General features: G+C 44.0%; 1 protein-coding gene across 1 annotated transcript in view; it reads left to right on the top strand.

Moving 5' to 3' along the window:
- The window catches only part of MYO15A (myosin XVA), a 1,426,381-nt gene that overhangs the window by 61,843 nt on the left and 1,343,746 nt on the right, over positions 1-20,792 (top strand). Inside the window, exons 2-3 of the mRNA XM_078662701.1 lie at positions 16,602-16,665; positions 19,137-19,246. Of these exons, the coding sequence (XP_078518827.1) occupies positions 16,602-16,665; positions 19,137-19,246 (174 nt within the window). The remainder of the gene's footprint in view (positions 1-16,601; positions 16,666-19,136; positions 19,247-20,792) is intronic.

Raw genomic sequence — 20,792 nt, 5'->3', positions numbered from 1 at the left:
TACATCTAGTCAATCAACTGCTCACACATCTATGCAGAGAGTCATACACCTCCCAGCCACCCACACACACACTCAGTCTCCCATACAAATGCTTGGGCAACCAATCAATAACCCATATAGTTAATCATATAGCTACTGATCAACACATGCAGCAGTTTACAGAACAACAGACATAATGATGCACAAATTAAGACAGTTTAGTCGCTAACCCATGCACTCAGTGAGACACATTTAATCAGTCACTCATACAGTCAGTCATGCCCCTACTAAATCCTTCATCAAGACACTTATACATCCACTCATTCTTCAATATGTAAGACATATTTTAACTTTACAGAATTATACAGTCACTGGATGTAGTCATCAGTGATGTCATCAGTGATGTCATTTGAGATGTCATCAGTGATGTCATCAGTGATGTCATTTGAGATGTCATCAGTGATGTCATCAGTGATGTCACTGACCATGTCATGAATGATGTAATATGTGACATGATCAGCAGTGGATTGCGGGTGCGCGATATATAGTTAGTACAACTAACTATATATGGAATTTCAATGGTTTTGTGTGAGTAAAATAAGGTTTTGTAAATGCTAATTCCTAACTATATATGGTCTATAACCTATGGTTTTTTCAGTGAATTTTCAAGGTTTTGTAAATGCTAATTCCTAACTATATATGGTCTATAACCTATGGTTTTTTCAGTGAATATATATATATATATATATATATATATATATATATATACCAAGGTGTATTGAAGAATGAGTGGGTGTATGAGTGACTGAATGGCCGATTTAGTAGGTGCGTGACTGACTGTATAAGTGAGTGATTAAACCTGTCTTATTGAATGCATGGGTGAGTGACTAATCTGTTTCAATGTCTGTATCGGTCTGTAAGTTGGTGTGTAAGTGGCAACATGGGTTGTGAGTAGCTACATGAGTGTCTATATGGGTTAATGATTGGTGGTGTGTGTATAACTGTATAATGAGTAAATGGCAGTGTGATTGATTCTTTCGTTGACTGACTAGGTGTGTGACTAACTGTATTGTTGAGTGGCGGTGTGTGAGTATCTGTATAGGTTTATGAGTGCAGATATCAGTGGCTATATTGATGAGTGACTGCATGTATGAGTGACTGTATGAGTGAGTGGATGTGCGTGTAGACCTATGAATCAGTGAGTGGGTGTTAGAACTGGGGGTCTCTAGTTGGCAGAGGTAGGTACCACTGTCCAAATAGGGACCCTTGCTTCTAGTCAGGGCAAGGAGATAACCCTCTGAGATAACCCCTGCTCACCCTCTAGGTAGCTTGGCACGAGCAGTCTAGGCTAACCAGAGGCAATGAGTAAAGTATTTGTACCAACACTCACAGTAACACAGTGAAAACACCACAAACTGACTCCACAACAGTTTAGAAAAATAAAGGTATTTAATCTAAACTACACAAGACCAAAACGACAAAAATCCAACATACACAGTTCAAGAATATGGTTTCAAAAAGAGTTCTTAAGGTTTGCGATAAAGTTCTTCAGGTTGCGATAAAATAAACCACAGATGCGTGAAAAGTTCACAGTTGCGTCACGTTTACTCACAGTACCTTTTAGTTGCGACAAAGTTCCAAAAGCAGAAGCTGGTGTGGTGGAAAACAAGCGATGCGTTGCTCCTGAGACTCTGGGGAGGCGATGTGACAACCCCGCTGCAGCAGCGGGCGTGTTGCGACGAATCCGGTCTGTATGGGGAGGAAGGCCACTTGTATGGATTCCGGTGCGGAGGTTCCGTAGGAAGTCTGTTCTCGTAAAAGGCACGATGCGACGATCTCTGGAGTTGCGACGATCTCCGGGGCGACGATGCGTGGACCAGCGGCGATCTTCTCTCTCGCAGCTCCTCGACGCGATGGTTTCTGCGACGACACTCGCAGCGACGTGATGCGGTCCGCAAGCAAGCGGTGCGGCGATCTCACCCAGCGACGACAGGCTCTGCGACGACACTCGCAGCGATGTTCGACTTTCCCGCACCGGTCTGGTGCGTCCTGCAAACGAAGGATGCGACGGCTCTGGCAGCGGCGTCAGGCACTGCGACGATCTCGACCTTCGTAGCGGCGGGAAACTTCTCGCACTGTCGGGGATGCGCTCCGCAAGCGAGCGATGCGACACTTTTCAATTGCAAAAGTCTCTCAAGCTTAGTTTCAAGAATCCCAGCACAGGTACAACTTCCAGAGACCTCACAACTGGATCAAGCACTCTAGGAAGGACAGAACTCTCTCAGCAGAGTTCAGGGAAGCTGGGGGTGAAGTCCTTTTGTTCCTGGGACTTCAGAACAGGGAGCCAGCTCTTCTCAGGCCCTTGGAGATTCCTTCAAGACAGGGGACACAGCACCTAGCAAAGTCCTTCCCCTCTCCTTGGCAGCAAAGCAACAGCAGGTCAGTCCAGCAGAGCAACAGCAGGACAGTCTTCCTTCTTCAGTTTCAGCTTTCTCCTTGGCAGAGGTTCCTTCTTGATTCCAGGATGATCTAATTTTCTGTTGTCAGGGGTCCTGTACTTATACCCCTAAAGTCTTTGTTCTCTCTGTGCATGTGGGCCCTGAGCCCGGTCTGAACCAGTTCTGGGTGTTTCCTGAGTACTTTATTTTGCTGGCTTCTTCTTTCCTTTCAGAGTGAGGGGCAGGGTCGTCAGCCGCCCAGCAGGAGGTGGAGCCAGCATTGTGGAAGGCAGGCACAGCCCTATTCAGGCCCAGGTGCTAACTCCTCCCAGCACTCCAGTTGCAAATGCAGTCCTTCAGCCTAGGGCTGACTCAGCCAGCCTCCTGGGGAATCCCCAGCCCCTGTCACTCTCAAACCAGACAGTCAATATACAAACAGGCCAAGGCACACAGAAGGGTCAGACAAGAGAACAGCAACTTTCTAAAAGTGCTCTTCTCAAACACAGGATTTAAAAACAACCTTTTTCTAAAAGATTTGTTATTAAATTCTGAGTTCAGGGATACTAGATACTTATGTCCTATCTTGTTCCTATGGGAAGAAATGCTGTTAACCACTGTAGCCAGCACCCCCCATGTTAATCTATGGAGCAAGATAGCCTTACAATAGTGAAAAACGAAAATGGCTGCCATTCACTATCAGAGCATGTCACCTGCACTAGTACATGCTCTACCTTTTATATACACTGCACCCTGCCCAGGGGGGTACCTTGGGCCTTCCATAGGGGTGAGGGATGTGCACAAAAAGAGAAGTGTAGGCCTGGTCAGTGTCCCCACTGACCAGGAGGACATGGCAGTTTCTAAACTGCACATAGGCACTGCAGTGGCAGGCCTGAGACACCATTTTAGAGCTACTCCTGTGGGTGGCACAATTAGTGCTGCAGGCCCACTAGTAGCATTTGTCATCACCAGCCCTGGCACACCCAGTGCACTTTACTAGGGACTTCATGGTGATACAAATATGCCAAACATGTATATCCAATCAGAATAACACTTTACATAGGGAGCACTTACACTCTGGCACTGATCAGCAGTGGCAGAGTGTCCAAAGCATCTAAACCAGCAAAAACGAAATCCAGCACAGCATCAAAAATACAGGAGGTAGAGGCAAAAAGATAGGGGAAAACCACGCCAAAGTGGTAGGTACCACTGTCCAAATAGGGACCCTTGCTTCTAGTCAGGGCAAGGAGATAACCCTCTGAGATAACCCCTGCCCACCCTCTAGGTAGCTTGGCACGAGCAGTCTAGGCTAACCAGAGGCAATGCGTAAAGTATTTGTACCACACTCACAGTAACACAGTGAAAACACCACAAACTGACTCCACACCAGTTTAGAAAAATAAAGGTATTTAATCTAAACTACACAAGACCAAAACGACAAAAATCCAACATACACAGTTCAAGAATATGGTTTCAAAAAGAGTTCTTAAGGTTTGCGATAAATTGCTTCAGGTTGTGATAAAATAAACCACAGATGCGTGTAAAGTTCACAGTTGCGTCACGTTTACTCACAGTACCTTTTAGTTGCGACAACGTTCCAAAAGCAGAAGCTGGTGTGGTGGAAAACAAGCGATGCGTTGCTCCTGAGACCCTGGGGAGGCGATGCGACAGCCCCGCTGCAGCAGCGGGCGTGTTGCGACGAATCCGGTCTGTATGGGGAGGAAGGCCACTTGTATGGATTCCGGTGCGGAGGTTCCGTAGGAAGTCTGTTCTCGCAAAAGGCCCGATGCGACGATCTCTGGAGTTGCGACGATCTCCGGGGTGATGATGCGCGGACCAGCGGTGATCTTCTCTCTCGCAGCTCCTCGACGCTATGGTTTCTGCGACGACACTCGCAGCGACGTGATGCGGTCCGCAAACAAGCGGTGCGGCGATCTCACCCTGCGACGACACTCGCAGCGATGTTCGACTTTTCCGCACCGATCTGGTGCGTCCCGCAAACGAAGGATGCGACGGCTCTGGCAGCAGCGTCAGGCGCTGCGACGATCTCGACCTTCGTAGCGGCGGGAAACTTCTCGCACTGTCGGGGATGCGCTTCGCAAGCGAGCGATGCAACACTTTTCAATTGCAAAAGTCTCTCAAGCTTAGTTTCAAGCTTCCCAGCACAGGTACAACTTCCAGAGACCCCACAACTGGATCAAGCACTCTAGGAAGGACAGAACTCTCTCAGCAGAGTTCAGGGAAGCTGGGAGTGAAGTCCTTTTGTTCCTGGGACTTCAGAACAGGGAGCCAGCTCTTCTCAGGCCCTTGGAGATTCCTTCAAGACCGGGGACACAGCCCACTAGCAAAGTCCTTCCCCTCTCCTTGGCAGCAAAGCAACAGCAGATCAGTCCAGCAGAGCAACAGCAGGACAGTATTCCTTCTTCTGTTTCAGCTTTCTCCTTGGAGGAGGTTCCTTCTTGATTCCAGGATGATCTAATTTTCTGTTGTCAGGGGTCCTGTACTTATACCCCTAAAGTCTTTGTTCTCTCTGTGCATGTGGGCCCTGAGCCCGGTCTGAACCAGTTCTGGGTGTTTCCTGAGTACTTTGTTTTGCTGGCTTCTTCTTTCCTTTCTGAGTGAGGGGCAGGGTCGTCAGCCGCCCAGCAGGAGGTGGAGCCAGCATTGTGGAAGGCAGGCACAGCCCTATTCAGGCCCAGGTGCTAACTCCTCCCACCACTCCAGTTGCAAATGCAGTCATTCAGCCTAGGGCTGACTCAGCCAGCCTCCTGGGGAATCCCCAGCCCCTGTCACTCTCAAACCAGACAGTCAATAAACAAACAGGCCAAGGCACACAGAAGGGTCAGACAAGAGAACAGCAACTTTCTAAAAGTGCTGTTCTCAAACACAGGATTTAAAAACAACCTTTCCTAAAAGATGTGTTATTAAATTCTGAGTTCAGGGATACTAGATACTTATGTCCTATCTTGTTCCTATGGGAAGAAATGCTGTTAACCACTGTAGCCAGCACCCCCATGTTAATCTATGGAGCAAGATAGCCTTACAATAGTGAAAATAAAATGCTGTTTCACAGGCAGACTGTCTCCAGTGTCCACATCATGGACGCACCAGTTGGTGACTCCTGGGGTCAGGGAGAACAGGGAGGAGAACTGACCCAACACTTGGCGACAGTCACTCTGCTGCTCTGGGGTCAGGGTGGGCGAGAGGACCACACCATCCACTGACCCATCTTGCTCCTTAACTGCCAGGAGGTCAGGGAGAGGATCACTATCCTCTTCCATTCCTGCATCTGTAGCCATGAGCATGGTTACTTCAGACCTCTCAAAGTGTGGTTTGAGGCGGTTCACATGCAAGACTCTCAGGGGCTGCCTGGGAGTCCTCAGGTTAACCAGGTAGGTTACTTCACTCTTCCTTTCCACCACCTCATATGGCCCAGTTCACTTGTCTTGGAGCACACAAGGCTCCACTGGCGCCATCACCCACACTTTCTGCCCAGGTCGAAATTCGACCAGAGTGGTATTCTAGTCGTACCATCTTTTCATTTCTTCCTGGCTTGCTTCCAGGTTCGCCTGAGCGAGCTTCCTGAAGCGTTGTGTCTGGTTGCGGATGGCCAGCACATAGCTGAACACATCCTGGGGGGTTTTCCCACGGGACTTTTCCCAACCCTCCTTCACCAGTGAGAGAGGTCCTCTAACAGGGTGGCCATAAAGGAGTTCAAAGGGACTGAACCCTAAGGACTTCTGAGGCACCACCCTGTAGGCAAACAACAGGCATGGTAACAAGACGTCCCACTTCCGTCTCATGGGCTCCGCTAGGCCCATAATCATACCTTTTAGGGTCCGGTTGAACCTTTCAACCAACCCATTTCCTTGAGGGTGGTAAGGAGTGGTGAACTTATAAGTTACCCCACACTCCTCCCACAGAGACTTCATGTACTTAGAGATGAAGTTGGTACCCGGGTCGGAGACCACCTCTCTGGGGAACCCCACACGGGAAAAGATCCCCATCAATGCACGGCCCACCACGGGTGCTGTGATTGTCCTGAGAGGTACTGCTTCCGGGTACCGAGTGGCATGGTCCACCAAGACCAGGATGAACCTGTTGCCTAAGGCTGTCTTGGGGTCCAGGGGCCCTATGATGTCTATGCCCACCCGCTCGAAAGGGGTGCTCACCACTGGGAAGGGTTGGAGGGGTGCCTTCAACTTCATTCCAGTCTTGCCACTGGCTTGACAGGTTTGGCTAGATCTGCAAAAGGAACCAACGTGCTTTCTCATCTGGGGCCAGTGGAAGTGGGTGACAAGCCGGTTCAGGGTCTTGTCTTGCCCCAGATGTCCTGCAAGAGGCACGTCATGAGCCAGACCCATTAGGAAGTTTCTGAAGCGCTCGGGTACCACCAGCACACGGGCTGCACCGGGCTCAGCAAACTTAGGCTCACTATACAATAAGTCATCTTCCCAGTAGATAAAGTGATCCCTGGCTGCTCCACCTGCTGCCTGATCTACAGCCTGTTGCCGCAGACCAATGAGGGAAGGGCATTTTTTCTGCGCCTGGCAGAATTCCTCCCTGGAGGGACCACCTTCTTGCTGCCAATGGGTCAGCTCAGGTAGGTCTCCCAGTTCGGCCACCTGTTCCCCTGTAGGTTCCAGGGCATCCCCCTCAGGTTCTGCTCCTTCCTGGACCGTGGGAACTGCTGGAGCGGGTTTCCCGCGCCCCTTGCCTCTTCCTCTCCTGGCAGGTCTCTGGGCCACTGTTTCAGGCTCCAGTTCTGCTGAGTCCCCCCTACTGGCTGTCATAGCACGCGTGGACACACAGATCCACGCAGGCAAACCCAACATCTCCAAGCGAGTTCTGTGTTCTACATCCTTCCATGGAGAACTCTTCAGGTCGTTACCTAACAGACAGTCTACAGGCAAGGCATCACTGACAACTACTTCCAAAAAACCAGAGACTCCCCCCCATTCAAAGGGAACACGCACCAGCTTGCAGAGGCGCACTGAGCTGTCAGCTGCCACTACAGGGCGGAGTACATCAGGGATGATTTACTCTTCAGACACCCACTGACACCTCACGGATGTCACGCTGGCTCCTGTGTCTCTCAGAGCCTCAATCTCCCTCCCATTGATGGTCACCTTCTGCCCATACTTCTTAGTGTTAGAGGGCAGTAAGGTTTCCTGGACCATCTCTCGGTCTCCTAGAGAGACAAGGGACATAACTGCTAAGCCCACCTCCCCACTAGAAATCAAATCCCCGCCCAAAGCTACACTTGCTAACCCTGGGGCTGGAGCACCAGTGGGTGCGGGCTTCTTCTTGGGACATTTTGGAGCAATGTGGCCCACCTCATTGCAGTGATAGCAGGTAGGGGGGCCATGGTTATCCCTTCTGTCTCTATTGTCCCGCCTGCCCTTAGAGGGCCATGGCTGTTTAGGTTTGGGGAGTTGGGATTCCTTTCCCTGGGAACTATTTTGGGGCCCTTCTGAGAACTCCTTTTGGTTACCCTTGTCCCCCCTCACTCTTCTGCTGGGGACCCTGCCCACCTTTGGCTGTGGTACCCAGAATTCCTCTGTGGACCCTGGTACTGGTCCAGCGGTCCGCCTCCTTAGCAAGCTCAATGGGGTCTGTCAGCTTGCTGTCTAAAATATGCTGGCCCACCTCTGGAACACAAAGACTACTCAAATGCTGTTAACCACTGTAGCCAGCATCCCCCATGTTAATCTATGGAGCAAGATAGCCTTACAATAGTGAAAAACGAAAATGGCTGCCATTCACTATCAGAGCATGTCACCTGCACTAGTACATGCTCTACCTTTTATATACACTGCACCCTGCCCAGGGGGGTACCTTGGGCCTTCCATAGGGGTGACTGATGTGCACACAAAGGGAAGGATAGGCCTCGTCAGTGGGGACACTGACCAGGAGGACATGGCAGTTTCTAAACTGCACATAGGCACTGCAGTGGCAGGCCTGAGACACCATTTTAGAGCTACTCTTGTGGGTGGCACAATTAGTGCTGCAGGCCCACTAGTAGCATTTGTCATCACCAGCCCTGGCACACCCAGTGCACTTTACTAGGGACTTCATGGTGATACAAATATGCCAAACATGTATATCCAATCAGAATAACACTTTACATAGGGAGCACGTACACTCTGGCACTGATCAGCAGTGGCAGAGTGTCCAGAGCATCTAAACCAGCAAAAACGAAATCCAGCACAGCATCAAAAATACAGGAGGTAGAGGCAAAAAGATAGGGGAAAACCACGCCAAAGATGCCAGGTCTAACAGTGGGTATTTACTAACTGGAATTGGTGTGTCTATGGTTTCGAGAATGGTAGTTTGTATTTTAGAGTAGGTGTATGAAAGGTTATATTAGGGTGTGAGGAGGTACATCAGATATTAAGTGGCTGATATCATCAGTGATGTCATTTGAGATGTCATCAGTGATGTCACTGACCATGTAATGAGTGATGAAATATGTGATGTCATGAGCAGTGCATGCAAGTTATAGCTAGCTCAACTAACTGTAATGGCCGACTCCTCTGGTTTTGTACGAGTGAAATGTCGAACTAACTATAACATCCCTGAAACCTGAATATATATATATATATATATATATATATATATATATATATATATAAGTCAAACAACTGCAAAGGTGCACCACAAAAAGCAATGAGCAGATTCAAATATTATTAATAAGCAAAAAAAAAAAAAGGATGTTTTGCATTAGCGAGATGTTGTTATTCTTCAAGTAGTCTTTATTTTCAATTTATTCAAAACAATGTACAGCCGACGCGTTTCGTCCCAAGCTGGGACTTCTTCAGGGCTGTCGATAAAAACATACCGACAAATAATTACTCTAATATCTACATAAGGTAACAGACATTTAAACAACATACACAGTTTACAAACCATTTCTTAAAATACTTGCTAAAACATGGGCATTGGAGCTTGTGCAAACAAACAGCATCTACCCACAGAAACCATGCTGGAAAAGGCCTCTATGTTTGGCATAAACAATTATGTACAATAATGTTTGTATATACAGTATTTACATTTAAAGAGGAGTAAATCTTTAGTCAGGCACTAAATATTTTCCATTTTATGCTAACAGGGAAAACTTGGTGGAAAAGTGCCTATATGTACATGAACAATTATGTACAGGTGATTCTATATACAATATTTGCATTTATCGAGGAGTAAATCCTTAATCAGACACTGAGTATAATACATTTCATGCTAACTGGGAAAACTTAATGGATACTTGAAATATCACTTGGAAATTCATTGGCAATGAGCAAACATAGCTCTAGGTGTATACGCTGAACCAATTTCTTCATATATATAGATTATTCAAGGCACAGAAAAACTGAGGATAAGGAACATGAGGACACCCCAAAGATCGGACCAGAAGTGGAATACAGTCTGATATGAGGGATTGGCTCTAGAGTGTATCTAAAATCGGAAGTTACTAGGAACTGCCCAGTTGGTTTTACCCGTTTGAAGGATAGAAGGGGAGACAAAGTCGGAAATGTTTTGAACCCTTCATTCAACACAAAATAAGCGGTTGATTTGATTACCTTTTATAAATGTAATCTGTCCCATTTAGAATGAAAGTATGCAGACAATAGAGAGTCCGGACAACGTCTTCACAGATTCAATCATCCATTGTGCACTTTTTAGTGTATATAGTTTTTGGTGTTTTCTTCTCTCATAGAGTATGGAACAGACAGGGTTGTACCTCCAGGGACACAAAGGAAAGTAGAAACAGAATCAGATTCAATAATTTACAAAAATGACAGAAAGAGTAGGAGGTTCCTACGTTTAAGGAGTCTAGCCAAAGAATTATCTTGACTTACTATGTACTTATATATTTGTTCAGGACTAGGGTTAGTGGGATTCCTGAATGTAGGCGAAGAATGCTATCACAACTTCATGTGTTTATAGATGTTCTATATGTTCTGAAAAACATAAAGTATATGTATAAGCAAGTTGGCATGAGTGAATGAAGACTGAGGCTGGGATGTAAAAAGAAGCTTATTAGCAAAGAGGTTTACCTGTAGTATTGACAGAATATCAGGGGACAAAGAAGTCCTATAGGTCCCTGGGAGAAGGATGTGGGCACTGTATTCCAGTAGGCCTGCCAAGTAGAAAATAAATATAGAAGGTGTTTGCTGTAATTTAGTGAAAACTTGAGGGGTCATGGATATATATTCAGATATCCTACAGTGTATCCATCCCCTTTAACTTGTATGGACCAGCCCTTCTTCAATGACCAATTAGTAATTTACATATGTGGGCGATTTTGAAAAGAAGACACTGAAGGCCATCTGACCCAAAGTTGGAGTGTGGCCTTGAATCTAAGACTCATCAGTTTTAGCAATACTTCTCCTTGGTTTTTAATAATAGGGATGCCCAATATACAGTGATAAACCTAGGACCACTAATGAAAAAGCTGCTAAACAGCAAGATAGGCACATGGGTAGAGTAAAGAGCCAATATAGGCTTAGGACTAGCAGTCTTACCGTTTGTATTCAAAACAGCCGGCGCCCATCCACCAAGCCTACGTCCCGCCGAAACACCCGCAAAGTCGCTGTGTTCAAACATCCCGATTTGTGCACGAGCTTTTATACAGGTTTTCATCTAATTCGAATGGTCACAGCTGTGATTTTCGCGCCAGGACACCGACTTGAAAGTAAAGGCATTGCGCTATTGCCTCATGAAGAGAAAACGGCGGCCATCTTGTAATGCGTTTCAAGTGGCTACATAACCTTGTATTCCCTGTGCAATATTGAATAAATGCAATATCTCGCCACTCCTGATAAACATTGCCTTATAGAACAATCATTACAAACGACTTTTGTGGTTTACCAAAATAAAACTAACACGAGTGAAAATGAAATATATTTCCCCGTTTTATAAGCCAAAAGCTAATTCAAAACTATTAACGTGCAACTACAACCCCTACACTTTAAAGTTGATTTTTTAAGCGAAATAGAGGCGGATGATAATGAGGTCCCGAGCGAGGTTTATTTTTTGGCAAATTCCCGGGGTAGAGAGCGGAGGGCGCCGTTCGAGGACCGCAAAAGGTTAAGTCAAAAACGGCGGCCATCTTGGCCTATGTTTTTCAAATTGATGATTCATGTGAAGTCTAAAGCGCAGGGCAATAAGTCTAAATTCCCGACATTTATTAACTTATGGAGCAATTCTTCAGATGAATTGTGTGGTGACCATAATTTACACAGCACCAGTGAGAATAGTATATATTTCACCGTTATTCAGACCGATAGGCTTAATCGACGCTAATACCGTGCGATGCCACCCCCTGCACTTAAAGAAGTATATATTGAACATGATAGAGGGGGATGATGAAGAGAACACGAGTGAAGTCTATATTTTGACAATTCATATGGTAAAAGCTGGAAAGTGCCATAATAGGACTGTATGAAGTCGGGGCAAGAGCGGCAGCCATCTTAGCCTCTGTTTAATGTATTTAATGATTCTTGTGAAATCTATAGCACAGGGCATGTTTATTGGAAAGACAATAAATTCATGACCGAATATGTCTAAAAAGTTTTACAGAACATGTGAAATGTAATAATTGTTATAATGAAATGATTTTGCGTAGAATAAAAACCAAGGGACAATGTTTACGTGATACATGGTGGCAATCCTCAGAAATAAATGTGATCCGCCTTTGAGCCATCTTGACCTTTAAGATGTTGAGGAAGAGAGTATATTGTATATTGACATAATGTGATTATACCATTGTTGTGCTGTGGTATGCCAAATTCTTCCTAAAAGAAATGACATTTCCAGAGAGCTCAGTACGCAGGGGACCTGACTTGTATAGCATGCAGCTGGATATTCAGTAGTGCAGTGTGTGTTACAAGGGGTCTAGAGACAAAGATATGATGCGGAATTTAAGATATATAGGGGATAAGACTAATCAAGGAAATGATGTAACTCGTCCTCGGTGTTGTGACCGAGTTCAATGCAACGTAATCTACATATCCAACCCGCCTCTCGTCTTCTCAGGGCAAGTTCCCTATCTCCTCCTCTTGGGTGGACGGGTTGGTGATCAATACCTATAAACCACATGTCATCTGTGTCTTTATGGTATTGCTGCATGTGGAAGGTCATGGGGTGTCTCATATCCCCATTGCGTCTTGCACGCACGTGTTCCTGGATGCGGATCTTGAGTGCTCTCTTGGTACTGCCAACATAAATTTTGTTGCAGTCACACCCCAATATGTAAACCACATATTTGGTGTTGCAATTAATCAGGGAATCTATTGTATAGTTTTTGTTGCTGTTGAAGCAGAAATTCTTGGTTCTGTTTCTCCCTAATGCACACATGTTGCAGTCACTGCATGTGTAAAAACCCTTGGTGGAGGGCATCAGCCAATTTGGCCGTCTGTTGGATTCTATATAGCTTGGACAAAGTATGTTGCGGAGGTTTTTACCTCTCCTGTAGCATATTTTGGGTGTCCTGGACACCAATCCCTGTAGGCTTGGTATGTCCACTATATAATGCCAGTTTTTCCTTAGGATATTAAAAACTTTACCACTTTGATCTGTGTACTGTGTACTGAATGCGGGGGATCTGCTGATGTCTGTGCGTTTGGTTTTCGTTGCTAGTGTACTCTGCCTGGGTATGTTTAGAACTTTTTTGTTGGCTTTCCCAAGGGTAACCTTTGGATAGCCCCTTTCCAGGAACCTTTGTTCTGTTTCATAAATATTTTGCTTGAACATGTCCTCCGTGCTGCAATTGCGGCGCATTCGGATCATTTCCCCGTAGGGGATATTCTCGATTACATGTCGGGGGTGGGCACTCTCATAGTGCAAGATGCTATTGCAGGCAGTCGCCTTACGATGAGTGCAGCTTTGAATCTTATTATCCTCTACGAAAAGTTTTACATCCAAAAAGTCAATGGCATCCTGACTATGTGTCATGGTGAAGCGGACATTAAATGGATTATCATTAAGATAACCGAAGTAATCCATTAAGTCTGGGGTAGGTCCATCCCAGATCATTATCACATCATCGATGTACCTACCCCAGAAGATTATGTTATTCATCCATTTTGCCGAGTGACGACCCCAAGCATGCTCCCGCTCAAACCAGCCCATAAATAGGCCTGCGTAAGCGGGAGCAAACTTGGAACCCATCGCAGTCCCTTGCGTTTGGTGGTACCATTTGGAATCATGCAGGAAAAAAATTCTTGGATAGTATATTCTCCGTCATTTCGAGAAGGACACCATTATGTAGCAGATGGTCTGCTGATCTTTTCTCCAAAAAAGACTCTAGAGCCCTCAACCCGAACTCCTTCTTTATGCAGGTGTAGAGCCCAACAACATCGAGTGTAACAAACTGGAGAGTGTCTGTCCAAATGAAACCCTCCAATTTGGCAAGTATGTCCTTAGTGTCCCTCAAGTATGCCGGGAGGTTCTGTACCATGGGCTGTATGAATGTATCCACGTACTCTGACAGTTTTTCCGTTGGCGAATTAACCCCAGAAATAATAGGGCGGCCTTGTGGAAAGGGGCCCCCCTTGTGAATTTTAGGGAGTATGTAAATACATGGAAACGATGGGGCTGTTACTGTGAGGTATCTGCATTCCTCAGCGCTAAGTAAACCTGTCTCACACCATTCAACTAATCTCATGTTAATATGGGACGTAAGGGCCTCCATTGGGTTGTTACCGAGTCTGGTATAGCACGTGGAGTCAGATAATTGTCGGGCAATTTCGTTCATATAGTCCTCTTTATTCATAACGATCACGTTCCCACCCTTATCTGCCTCTCGGATAACGATACTCGACTACTCAAATGCTGTTAACCACTGTAGCCAGCATCCCCCATGTTAATCTATGGAGCAAGATAGCCTTACAATAGTGAAAAACGAAAATGGCTGCCATTCACTATCAGAGCATGTCACCTGCACTAGTACATGCTCTACCTTTTATATACACTGCACCCTGCCCAGGGGGGTACCTTGGGCCTTCCATAGGGGTGACTGATGTGCACAAAAAGGGAAGGGTAGGCCTCGTCAGTGGGGACACTGACCAGGAGGACATGGCAGTTTCTAAACTGCACATAGGCACTGCAGTGGCAGGCCTGAGACACCATTTTAGAGCTACTCTTGTGGGTGGCACAATTAGTGCTGCAGGCCCACTAGTAGCATTTGTCATCACCAGCCCTGGCACACCCAGTGCACTTTACTAGGGACTTCATGGTGATACAAATATGCCAAACATGTATATCCAATCAGAATAACACTTTACATAGGGAGCACGTACACTCTGGCACTGATCAGCAGTGGCAGAGTGTCCAGAGCATCTAAACCAGCAAAAACGAAATCCAGCACAGCATCAAAAATACAGGAGGTAGAGGCAAAAAGATAGGGGAAAACCACGCCAAAGATGCCAGGTCTAACAGTGGGTATGTACTAACTGGAATTGGTGTGTCTATGGTTTCGAGAATGGTAGTTTGTATTTTAGAGTAGGTGTATGAAAGGTTATATTAGGGTGTGAGGAGGTACATCAGATATTAAGTGGCTGATATCATCAGTGATGTCATTTGAGATGTCATCAGTGATGTCACTGACCATGTAATGAGTGATGAAATATGTGATGTCATGAGCATGAGCAGTGCATGCAAGTTATAGCTAGCTCAACTAACTATAATGGCCGACTCCTCTGGTTTTGTACGAGTGAAATGTCGAACTAACTATAACATCCCTGAAACCTGAATATATATATATATATATATATATATATATAGATAGATATATATATATATATATATATATGATATATATATATATATACCATCGCATTCATACGCTTCCCTTCGACGGTAAAGAACGGAGAGCGAACCCAACTTCAGTGCTCAGTCAGAGTCTTTATTTCATAATTGAAAGCCTTCAATCCACCACGACCGCCATGACACGTTTCGGCCTACAACGGCCTTGATCACATGACACGCTCTCGGAGTAACCTTTTCATTTAAAGTGCTAGGTGCCTATACACATGATTACTACTTCACCTTAGACAGAGAAGAAATTCATACATTAATCGTTTGTGTGCAAAACAGCAATGCATAAAAATAAGTCATTATGTAAAATAATCTCATTAGAATAAATATTTGAATAAGTATTCAGATATTTAAAATACACAAATTCAGGTAAAATACATACAATTGTTTAATTATCTAGAAATGTTAAAAACATTCATATTGGATAATGACATCTGACATCAATATATCAAGGTTTTACGTTTGATATGGCTTACTGTTATCTGTATAATACAATATTGATCCACATCTACCGATTTACCCGGGTTACTTTAAATGTACGTAAAATAAGATCTTTTGTACATGATATTTGTGGATCCATTGACTGTTTATAACACAATACGATTTATTATTGTATAACCGGCCCCTGTGGGCCTCTAACCCTGTCCATTAAAGTGCTAAGTGATTCCAATGTGCATATTGTGAAAACCTTAAGAACATCTAGTTCAAAAGTGTGCAAATTGTGCAAAATAATTAAAATCATTACTAATGTCTATACTTCACTGCATAATGCTGAGAGCAGTATGTCTCAGATATTATTGGGGATAATTTATACAAGGATTTTTTTCTCATGATTGGGATGTTTATCATGTTTCTATCTGGATGGACCAATTTATAAACATGTGAAAAATGCCTCACTAGAATTGTTTCCATTGGGAGTCTTAGTGTCTAGTTCCAGAATATATTTGGTTTCTAGACGTCTGAGTTTTACCTCCCTGTTGCCTCCTCTTCTTAATACTGGAATACAGTCAATCAGAAAGTATTTGAGGTGTTCTAAGTTGTTTTCATGCCTTTCCTTAAAGTGTCTTGTTGTGACCGGGTAGGTTTGGTCGGAATTGGTAATTGCTCTCATGTGTTGCAGTATTTTCTTGTGGGCCTGCAATTTGGTGCTGGTGCTATATATATAATGTGTGTTTTTTGTTATGTATTATAGTAAGTTAACAAGAATGAAATTGCACCAATATACCAGCCTCTTGCCTTTTAATGGTGCCTTGCTCCTCGTTCCTGCTGCCACTGGTTCTCATTTAGGCCATCAATGTACTTTGCCAATAAAAAGCACTCCTACCCGATGACTCATTTAGTTAATAACTTTTTTGTCACTGTTCTTTCCAGAGACCTCCAAGAGTCAGCTGTACTAGATAACCTCAAGAAGAGATTCGATCGGGAGCTCATTTATGTATGTATTATCTTTATGTTGGCTGTTTGATGCATAATTCCAATTCTTATGGAGTGCTTTCACTTCAGTGCATGAGATACTATTTTACTTCTCAAAAGTACTCTGATTCATCACATATTAAATTCTTTTTTCTCGAATGCACTCTATTTTTTTTTAACCACAGCAGATTTTTCTTAACAAACTTTAGACAGAACTCTCAGTGCAAGACAGACCTGCTGGCTTTGACCATGGTTATTCAAAACCATTAGCAAGTAGTACATTGCCAGAGTTAACTATTAACAAACCAGGGATTGCGCTACCATATAAAAGGTCTCTTCGGGAATCAAATTTCAAACTTGAGTAGAATAAACTGTTGATCACTTCTACAGCATGCAGTTGCATTAAAATGTTGCAGTGGCTGAGGTGGGAGGCAAGAGCCAAGTCTGTGTGTGCAGAGGGCATGAACTGCCACCGGTACTCAGCAAGAAGCTTGTCTTTGGAGTGCGGAGGCTAAGGAAATACCCGAGCATCCGATTCTCTCCAGCTCCAAGACAGTGCCTGTGGTGTGGATGGCGTCATTAAATACAACAGTGTGCCATCTCATACTGGCTCACAGAAATGCACAATTGTATCTTGCTATCCTTTCATCGTTATCATTTTTACATTTCTCCTGTGTGGACACATTATTGCTTACTTGGAAGGGATGGATTTGAAGCTTCTTTGCTCCCTACAAGTGGGCCTTAAATGTATGCTTGGCATTTACTCTTTTTAAATTACAGGGCAAAATTCACATATGTATTTGCACACCTAAACTCAACCTGGGCCTTCAAATAACGTCATTTATAAGTCTCAATGTAATTGTATTACTCACAAAACATAAATATACACTATTTAAATTGATTTTCTTAGATGTCATGTACCAAAAATATTTTGTGGGTTGGCAAATCTGTTCACAGGGGGCATTTACTGGCAATTCAGGGTAGGCCTGCCTAAAGAGGTGCACCCCGCCGGGCTACCCCAAGAAGATTAGAGTTTTTTCCAGCTGAAAACATGTTTACTTTTGAGGGGAAACCGTTTTAAAGTGTAAAAGTCCTTTGGCACTATGTTAACACACAAGTAAATATACACCAGTCACACATATGCTTGTCTAACTATCTACACATGAGTTCTGGAAGGTGCAGCTTCCTAGCAATATTCTTCGAACTCACTGTGAGTTCCAAAAAGTTGTCTAGATGAGGGCTTATATTTATAAGAGTAAACTGAAGATATGTTTTGTGTCTCCGATCCATGATGATCGGAGGTTGCAAAATGATTACTTGGCTCTTAAACATCCAATTAGTGTTTTTTCTTGTGCTACTTCCCTCCTTGTCTCCTCCCACATCTTTGTTAGCATTAAACATTTCGGAGAAAATGCAAAGGTGTAACTCTTCTCAAGAGCTGAGGCTGTTCTGCCTACTCACAACAGTTAACAGAGGGTGCACTTATTATTACCTGATGAAAATACATGTAGCATGTGTCTGCACCAGTAAACAACATGCTACCTCCGTAAACACAAGATAAAACAACCCTATATCCAAGAATTTCGTTGGAGCTCTCATCAGTGGCCACAGGAACGTAACTTGGGATAGACAACCCTATTTATATTCTAGATTAAACAGCCTTAAAGCAATGCTTATCAGTTTGTGAAAACTTCAGAATTAATTTTGAATTTTGAGAGTTTTTTTAACCTAAAAAGTAGGAAACATCGGTCACATTTTAACATAACTTTTGACTCCAAACTCAGAAAAACTGCATTCAGACTGCAATGCGAATAACTTTGCCACAGAATTTTAGAAATTTTAGAGGAAAAAGTCCTATATATAATTTACAATAATGACATTTAACAAAATAAGTGACAATTGATATGAAAAAACACTTAGGTCCTCATTATGAATTCCCCAGATTTAGGAGGGGGCCCTGCTGGTATTCTTGCACCTAAATTGCAAGTTATTTCTCCCAGACCTAGCAATTCTGCATGGCTTCCCCCCTATAGTGTGTAGTACTGGGCCCAAATATGCCCACCTTTACCACCTTCTTGGAGTAGATGGTAAATGTGTGCAGAGTGTTTTCAGGCCCATCCACCGGTGGCATGGTAGCAGAGATACGATGGGAGGGGGCAGAGCTGATGAGGGGAGATTGTTTGCTGCTCCCCTAATGCAGCCTTTAGAGAGTGGACTAGTTGCATCAGCTGCCTGTAGCGCCACCGCCCTAGGCAATGGTCCGCGGACTGATATCTCTGGGCCTAAAATGATCATATCCAGAGTTTGAAGCCCATGTTATTCTGGGCCCGTAGACACCGCGAACGATGGGAGTGGCCTGGAATGGACTACATTAGGAAGTCCACTCTGGGACTCTCTTAATCAGGGCCTGAGACTCTTTTTGCCCCCTCTAGGCGTCTACCCGTTGTGGGAGTTAAACAATGATTTTACAACAGGTTTTTCATTGTGTTTCAGACGTACATTGGAAGTATCCTGGTGTCAGTGAACCCGTATACAATGTACAACATTTATGGAACCGAGCAAGTGCTGCAGTATGAAGGAAGGGCCTTAGGGGAAAAGCCACCGTAAGTATTGTAGGCTATAGCTCCTGCACGTTCTCTGTGTGTCTCTTGTCCATATTTAAGGGAGAATATTAGGAGCAACATTTTTATGAGGTTTCAATGCCATGCGTGTCAACCTTAAAGCGCTCCAGCCAAGGAGATGTGGATGGGTTCATCACTGAGATATCTTTACCTCCCACTGACATGTATCTGAAAAAATTGACCTTTTCTTGTGGTGAGTGTGAGGCTGCAACAAGATTTTGAAGAAAGGGTGACCCAACTCTAGGTAGGGCCATTTTTATTTTCACTTTAGATAGTATTTCTTTATGACAATTATGGTAAACTAGATACGTTATTTTTGTTGCCTTTTCCCTTTAGTGGTGGTAAAGCCACACTCCTCTACTGCGCTGGTTTTGCTGAATATGTGGGATAATGATACAAGAGACACATGCATAAATGAGTTATAATTGGTAAACAGTGAAATTCTCTCAGCCTCAAGTCAACAGACCATTTGACCACATAGTGCAATTTAAATCTTTATTTTCTTTACCTAATTTAGAAGGAACCAGACATTGCAACGGTTGTGTTGGTGAATAATATGCAATGCACTCTTATGTGGCCTTCTACATTTACTTTATACCAGGAGAACATGAGTATGATATAATATCAGATACATAACTAATTAAAAAAAACATTTTAGGACTAATAAAATCTCATTACTTTATTTAGAATGTTCATTAATAAAAACATTTAGTGGTCAAGTTGTTACATTGCTGTCCTTGGAAACTTCATATCTGGGCCCCACTCCTAGTATGTTCATCTGATAGGTTTGATTCCATGAAATTACATATCCTGCCTAAATTTGTTAATATATTTGTAATGTAAAATGGAGCGTGCCATTATGTGTAATGTACATTATATTTAATCTATTGTATTTTCATTACTCTGGCCATCATCAGTTCCCTATCCACCTATGATTTCACGCACCCCCTTGTTACTTTGCACACCATTTCTGGCAGAAATGCTATGTTTCCAAAAAAGGGAAGTATAAAATAAATCTGTGTGTTTATTTTCATGATAAAAGCTAGTTGAGCTATATATTGATCTAAGTTTGGCCTTTCTAGCCAGAGTAGGCTTAGTCAGTGCCTTAGAAGTGCGCAGAAGCTTTAGGGACATTAACACTTGCATCAGGATGGTACCAGGTTTAGGGGCAGACGTGCTCACATGATTACATAACATTTCCACAGCCCTCTTCAACAAAGGTGACACTTTTTTGCATACATATTCACCCTGTAATTAAGAAAGGTATACGAGACACAAATCACCTAACTTGTTAGAAAGGATGCTCACAATAACACTGTCCCAGAGGCCCTTCTCCAGTGCTCCCTCTTTAACTGAAAGTTGTTGATGCTTCTTGGATGGCCATAACCAGATGCATGTGGTTTTTGTAAGAATTACATTTGCCTTCTATGCTAATAATAATGACTGTAAAGTACATCCACCATACTGTTGAGTACCTGGGAGTTGGGTCAAAACAGATTAGCAGGGCAGCCTTGGTGCAAGCTGGGAA

Source organism: Lissotriton helveticus, chromosome 10 (genome assembly GCF_964261635.1).
Source record: "Lissotriton helveticus chromosome 10, aLisHel1.1, whole genome shotgun sequence".
Taxonomy (NCBI): Eukaryota; Metazoa; Chordata; class Amphibia; order Caudata; family Salamandridae; genus Lissotriton; species Lissotriton helveticus.
This window is presented reverse-complemented; position numbering and strand designations above follow the sequence as displayed.